The sequence below is a fragment of the Triturus cristatus genome, chromosome 12 (genome assembly GCF_964204655.1).
Source record: "Triturus cristatus chromosome 12, aTriCri1.1, whole genome shotgun sequence".
NCBI classification, from domain to species: domain Eukaryota; kingdom Metazoa; phylum Chordata; class Amphibia; order Caudata; family Salamandridae; genus Triturus; species Triturus cristatus.
The window spans coordinates 45954613-45961504 of NC_140595.1; the positions used below are offsets into that span (position 1 = coordinate 45954613).

At 48.7% G+C, this 6892-nt stretch overlaps 1 protein-coding gene across 1 annotated transcript in view; it reads left to right on the forward strand.

The window, feature by feature from the left end:
- MYDGF (myeloid derived growth factor) overlaps positions 1–6676 on the forward strand; it is a 57348-nt gene extending 50672 nt beyond the window's left edge. The window contains exons 5-6 of the mRNA XM_085637714.1: positions 4657–4729; positions 6259–6676. Coding sequence (XP_085493840.1) covers positions 4657–4729; positions 6259–6338 — 153 coding nt within the window. The 3' untranslated portion in view covers positions 6339–6676. The remainder of the gene's footprint in view (positions 1–4656; positions 4730–6258) is intronic.
- The last annotated feature ends 216 nt before the right edge of the window (positions 6677–6892 follow it).

The following is a 6892-nucleotide window of genomic DNA, read 5'->3' on the forward strand; positions in this document are numbered from 1 at the left end:
CAGCACAGACAGGATGGTGAGCGAGCCTGGCAGCAGAGCGAAGGTGGCATGGAAGATTGGGAGCAACGTAGAGGAAAACTGGTGGAAGCAGAGCGGGGTTGGTGAAGTGGACTGACAACAGCAGAGTGGGGTTGGGAATGGAGAGTGTGGGCAACAGAGTGAGGATGGCAAGGGAGAAAGGCAGCAGGTGGGTGAGATGGGAGACTGGCACCTGCAGACAGAGGATGGTGAGGGAGACTGGCAGTGGAACATTGTGGCAAGGAACACTGGTGGCGATAGCGAGGATTGCAGGTAAGGAGGGTGACCAAGTGGAAATGGCCAGGGTGAGTGGCAACGTCAAGGAGAGCAGTGGTGGATTTAAGATGATGAACACAGTGGGTGACTGGGTAGGCACAGTAGGTCACGGCTGAGCCTGTGAATCTAAGGTAGAGAGAGAGAGCACAGTGGGGCACAGCTGAGCCTGTGAATCTAAGGTAGAGAGAGAGAGCACAGTGGGTCACAGCTGAGCCTGTGAATCTAAGGTAGAGAGAGAGAGCACAGTGGGACACCGCTGAACCTGTGAATCTAAGGTAGAGAGAAAGAGCACAGTGGGACACAGCTGAACCTGTGAATCTAAGGTAGAGAGAGAGAGAGCACAGTGGGACACAGCTGAGCCTGTGAATCTAAGGTAGAGAGAGAGAGCACAGTGGGTCACAGCTGAGCCTGTGAATCTAAGGTAGAGAGAGAGAGCACAGTGGGTCAGAGCTGAGCCTGTGAATCTAAGGTAGAGAGAGAGAGAGCACAGTGGGACACAGCTGAACCTGTAAATCTAAGGTAGAGAGAGAGAGAGCACAGTGGAACACAGCTGAGCCTGTGAATCTAAGGTAGAGAGAGAGAGCACAGTGGGTCAGAGCTGAGCCTGTGTATATAAGGTAGAGAGAGAGAGCACAGTGGGATACAGCTGAACCTGTGAATCTAAGGTAGAGAGAGAGAGCACAGTGGGTCAGAGCTGAGCCCGTGAATCTAAGGTAGAGAGAGAGAGCACAGTGGGATACAGCTGAACCTGTGAATCTAAGGTAGAGAGAGAGAGAGAGCACAGTGGGACACAGCTGAACCTGTGAATCTAAGGTAGAGAGAGAGAGGACAGTGGGACACAGCTGAACCTGTGAATCTAAGGTAGAGAGCGAGAGCACAGTGGGACACAGCTGAGCCTGTGAATCTAAGGTAGAGAGAGAGAGCACAGTGGGTCAGAGCTGAGCCTGTGTATATAAGGTAGAGAGAGAGAGCACAGTGGGATACAGCTGAACCTGTGAATCTAAGGTAGAGAGAGAGAGCACAGTGGGATACAGCTGAACCTGTGAATCTAAGGTAGAGAGAGAGAGCACAGTGGGACACAGCTGAACCTGTGAATCTAAGGTAGAGAGAGAGAGCACAGTGGGTCAGAGCTGAGCCCGTGAATCTAAGGTAGAGAGAGAGAGCACAGTGGGATACAGCTGAACCTGTGAATCTAAGGTAGAGAGAGAGAGCACAGTGGGTCAGAGCTGAGCCCGTGAATCTAAGGTAGAGAGAGAGAGCACAGTGGGACACAGCTGAACCTGTGAATCTAAGGTAGAGAGAGAGAGAGGACAGTGGGACACAGCTGAACCTGTGAATCTAAGGTAGAGAGCGAGAGCACAGTGGGACACAGCTGAGCCTGTGAATCTAAGGTAGAGAGAGAGAGCACAGTGGGTCAGAGCTGAGCCCGTGAATCTAAGGTAGAGAGAGAGAGCACAGTGGGATACAGCTGAACCTGTGAATCTAAGGTAGAGAGAGAGAGAGAGCACAGTGGGACACAGCTGAACCTGTGAATCTAAGGTAGAGAGCGAGAGCACAGTGGGACACAGCTGAACCTGTGAATCTAAGGTAGAGAGAGAGAGCACAGTGGGTCACAGCTGAGCCTGTGAATCTAAGGTAGAGAGAGAGAGCACAGTGGGTCACAGCTGAGCCTGTGAATCTAAGGTAGAGAGAGAGAGCACAGTGGGACACAGCTGAACCTGTGAATCTAAGGTAGAGAGAGAGAGCACAGTGGGACACAGCTGAACCTGTGAATCTAAGGTAGAGAGAGAGAGCACAGTGGGACACAGCTGAGCCTGTGAATCTAAGGTAGAGAGAGAGAGGACAGTGGGACACAGCTGAGCCTGTGAATCTAAGGTAGAGAGAGAGAGAGCACAGTGGGACACAGCTGAACCTGTGAATCTAAGGTAGAGAGAGAGAGAGCACAGTGGAACACAGCTGAGCCTGTGAATCTAAGGTAGAGAGAGAGAGCACAGTGGAACACAGCTGAACCTGTGTATATAAGGTAGAGAGAGAGAGAGAGCACAGTGGAACACAGCTGAGCCTGTGAATCTAAGGTAGAGAGAGAGAGAGAGAGCACAGTGGGTCAGAGCTGAGCCTGTGTATATAAGGTAGAGAGAGAGAGCACAGTGGGTCAGAGCTGAGCCCGTAAATCTAAGGTAGAGAGAGAGAGCACAGTGGGTCAGAGCTGAGCCTGTGAATCTAAGGTAGAGAGAGAGAGCACAGTGGACGCAGCTGAGCCTGTGAATCTAAGGTAGAGAGAGAGAGCACAGTGGGTCAGAGCTGAGCCTGTGAATCTAAGGTAGAGAGAGCACAGTGGGTCAGAGCTGAGCCTGTGAATCTAAGGTAGAGAGAGAGAGAGCACAGTGGGTCACAGCTGAGCCTGTGAATCTAAGGTAGAGAGAGAGAGCACAGTGGGTCACAGCTGAGCCTGTGAATCTAAGGTAGAGAGAGAGAGCACAGTGGGTCAAAGCTGAGCCTGTGAATCTAAGGTAGAGAGAGAGAGAGAGAGCACAGTGGGTCAGAGCTGAGCCTGTGAATCTAAGGTAGAGAGAGCACAGTGGGTCACAGCTGAGCCTGTGAATCTAAGGTAGAGAGAGAGAGCACAGTGGGTCACAGCTGAGCCTGTGAATCTAAGGTAGAGAGAGAGAGCACAGTGGGTCAGAGCTGAGCCTGTGAATCTAAGGTAGAGAGAGAGAGAGCACAGTGGGACACAGCTGAACCTGTGAATCTAAGGTAGAGAGAGAGAGAGCACAGTGGAACACAGCTGAGCCTGTGAATCTAAGGTAGAGAGAGAGAGCACAGTGGGTCAGAGCTGAGCCTGTGTATATAAGGTAGAGAGAGAGAGCACAGTGGGATACAGCTGAACCTGTGAATCTAAGGTAGAGAGAGAGAGCACAGTGGGATACAGCTGAACCTGTGAATCTAAGGTAGAGAGAGAGAGAGAGCACAGTGGGACACAGCTGAACCTGTGAATCTAAGGTAGAGAGCGAGAGCACAGTGGGACACAGCTGAGCCTGTGAATCTAAGGTAGAGAGAGAGAGCACAGTGGGTCACAGCTGAGCCTGTGAATCTAAGGTAGAGAGAGAGAGCACAGTGGGTCACAGCTGAGCCTGTGAATCTAAGGTAGAGAGAGAGAGCACAGTGGGACACAGCTGAACCTGTGAATCTAAGGTAGAGAGAGAGAGCACAGTGGGACACAGCTGAACCTGTGAATCTAAGGTAGAGAGAGAGAGCACAGTGGGACACAGCTGAGCCTGTGAATCTAAGGTAGAAAGAGAGAGGACAGTGGGACACAGCTGAGCCTGTGAATCTAAGGTAGAGAGAGAGAGAGCACAGTGGGACACAGCTGAACCTGTGAATCTAAGGTAGAGAGAGAGAGAGCACAGTGGAACACAGCTGAATTTGTGAATCTAAGGTAGAGAGAGAGAGCACAGTGGGTCAGAGCTGAGCCTGTGTATATAAGGTAGAGAGAGAGAGCACAGTGGGTCAGAGCTGAGCCCGTGAATCTAAGGTAGAGAGAGAGAGCACAGTGGGTCAGAGCTGAGCCTGTGAATCTAAGGTAGAGAGAGAGAGCACAGTGGACGCAGCTGAGCCTGTGAATCTAAGGTAGAGAGAGAGAGCACAGTGGGTCAGAGCTGAGCCTGTGAATCTAAGGTAGAGAGAGCACAGTGGGTCAGAGCTGAGCCTGTGAATCTAAGGTAGAGAGAGCGAGCACAGTGGGTCACAGCTGAGCCTGTGAATCTAAGGTAGAGAGAGAGAGCACAGTGGGTCACAGCTGAGCCTGTGAATCTAAGGTAGAGAGAGAGAGCACAGTGGGTCAAAGCTGAGCCTGTGAATCTAAGGTAGAGAGAGAGAGAGAGAGAGCACAGTGGGTCAGAGCTGAGCCTGTGAATCTAAGGTAGAGAGAGCACAGTGGGTCACAGCTGAGCCTGTGAATCTAAGGTAGAGAGAGAGAGCTCAGTAGGTCACAGCTGAGCCTGTGAATCTAAGGTAGAGAGAGAGAGCACAGTGGGTCAAAGCTGAGCCTGTGAATCTAAGGTAGAGAGAGAGAGAGAGAGCACAGTGGGTCAGAGCTGAGCCTGTGAATCTAAGGTAGAGAGAGTGAGCACAGTGGGTGCCATCTGGGCCACAATGCAGTTCTTTATCAGGTTGGGTGACTACGGTGTCAAAACGTCTGCTGGTGCTTCTTGTGGGAAATATGCTTCAGAGTGTCACGGTCACCAGAGGCTGCCAGACTCAAAGCACTCAAACTAATACTGAGCAGAGAAGCCTGACATTACTTTATTCTCGTCCCCATTTGCAAGTGAACTATCTCCGTTTTCTGTGTGGATTTTCTTTCAGTCGCAAGCGGCGTCGAGTTCCCATAAAGACCTCCCACTGAAAAGGGAAGAATACGAAGTTGGTGAAAGAACAGGTCAGTGTTTCTACGGGTCCGACATTGTCTACAAAATTGATGTGCTTGTAAGGTGCCAACGTCCCCTGGAAGGGTTCACAGGGTACACTGGGTCTAACCGGCACAGAAAGGGCCCCAGAAAAATTATTAAACTGTAACCTAGTGCAGTATTTTAATGCCCACCCATTGCTTCCTTCGCTTTCCCTTCTCTCAGAGTTCAGTAGAGGTTCTTAAACGTTCGATCAGGGTCTGCGTAGTTGGGCAGTCAGCCTTTCTGTTGCTGGTGTTCTCTGCTCCTTTGTGGAAGGCATGTAGCTCAGTAAAGGGTTTTACAATTCTTTCCTTTATGAAATGAACAGTGTTATATTTGGGATACGGTCTCTACTGAGCACAGCACGATTGTAGTAGTAGTGACACAATGGCTTTAACTGGTGTTTGCTTTATTTGCCCACAACAACATGGACTTCTTAAACTCCTGACTTCATGGGAGTAAGTCTCTTCAAGATATACTCTCCTTTTGCTCTTGGTGTGTTTTCTTATCCTTGGTCCTTGCCATTCCCTAGCTATTGCTTCCAGTAAGGACTGTGCGGTTCACAGTGGTCTCTGGTGAACACACTACTATTGAGTAGTGGAGGGCCCGGGGACCCTTACCAGCCGGGCCAGAATGCGTACCATTGATATCCATATTTTAGCGTAAGCCAGCAGGATGTCCTGCAAAAGTATAGCCCTCTCTATTTTAAATTCACAATTATTGTAGTAGATGGACTTGTAGTTTGTATTTTCATAAACTATCGGGTCTTTCCAGCTCTATGACCACATACGAATGATTCTCCTAAAAAATGAAGGAGCGAGGGGAAAGATTTACACGTCCGTAACATCGTTCCAAAATAACATTTACCAAATAACAGTGGACTGGCGGCAGTGGCCTTGGAACCTCTTTATCCACCTGTCCAGTGAAAGATTCCTCTAAGGACGCAGTTCATAGTTTATGGACAGGCACCAGACGGGGATAGGGACCGCAGGGGGCTATTTGAGATGATGGGCAGCAACATTGGAGTTGTGTTACACCAGACTTATAAGCCCAAGTAGAAGATGGATACATAAAGAAATATTAATACCCTTTCCCATCTGCCAGGGTGCACTATGAGATGAAAGCTTTTTCTAAAAAGTTGCTGGCCACCCACTGGTCAGGTGACTAAGATGGCCCACTTCACTCATTTCCTTCTTGCCACATTAATGGGGTTTCAGAACTTGAACTCTGTACGCACAAGGATATCCCGCAAGTGTGGACATTCATACCATCATGGTGGATTCCATGTCTATTTGCACCCCAAAGAACTCTGACCCTTTTAGGACATGTTCTGTGCTGCACAAGCTCACTCCTTTTTGGATGCACTATGGTTTCTTTTCATCGAAGCATGCATGCTATTGTTTCTGTGTCCAAGACGTTTGCTTTTCAGTTTTCTATTGGCACCTTACAGACTTCTCTGCAGTCAGGATTATATGTTTTTTAATATTTTTTATTAATACTTGTGTTCCTTTGTTTCCAGTGATGCACAAGCAAGGGACGTTCAAGTCTATGCTAGCCAAGGTTGCGATTGTAGCAAAATCTCAGCACAACGAGCTTTGATCCTGGATACAAACCATGCAGGGCTTGTTTTGGGCAACGACGGGATTTCTCGCTTGTTGATGATCGCCCATGCCAACGGTTTGTTACTGACATGTTGGACTCCAAAGTGATGGATGTGGCACAGAAACTCTTTTTCATACATGGACACGTGAAACAAAGCAGACTTTCCTTAAGCAGTAGTTTTTATGTCCGGTCGGTATATCTTTTTTCATTGTTCTTTTGGGGGGAAGGAAAGATATTTGTCTTTTTCAAATGGGGCCTTGAGCCTACTGCATTTCCAAAACACTGTAAATGAGGGAACAAATAAAGCATCAAGTTACATTTTCAATAAGACAAAATCTAGCAACGTCCTTACTTACTTTCTAAATTGATGGATCGAATCCTTTTTTTTTTTTTTTACTGCGACTCTGCCTCTTGCCATAAAACGAGAAAGCTGGGAAATCCTGGATGGGAATACACGTTGGATATCTGTACTTACTCCATTGTGCCTTTTCTGTTCTCACCTTTTCCCCTTCTCTCCTGAGTGGTTTCCCATTCATTGACCAGACGTGTTT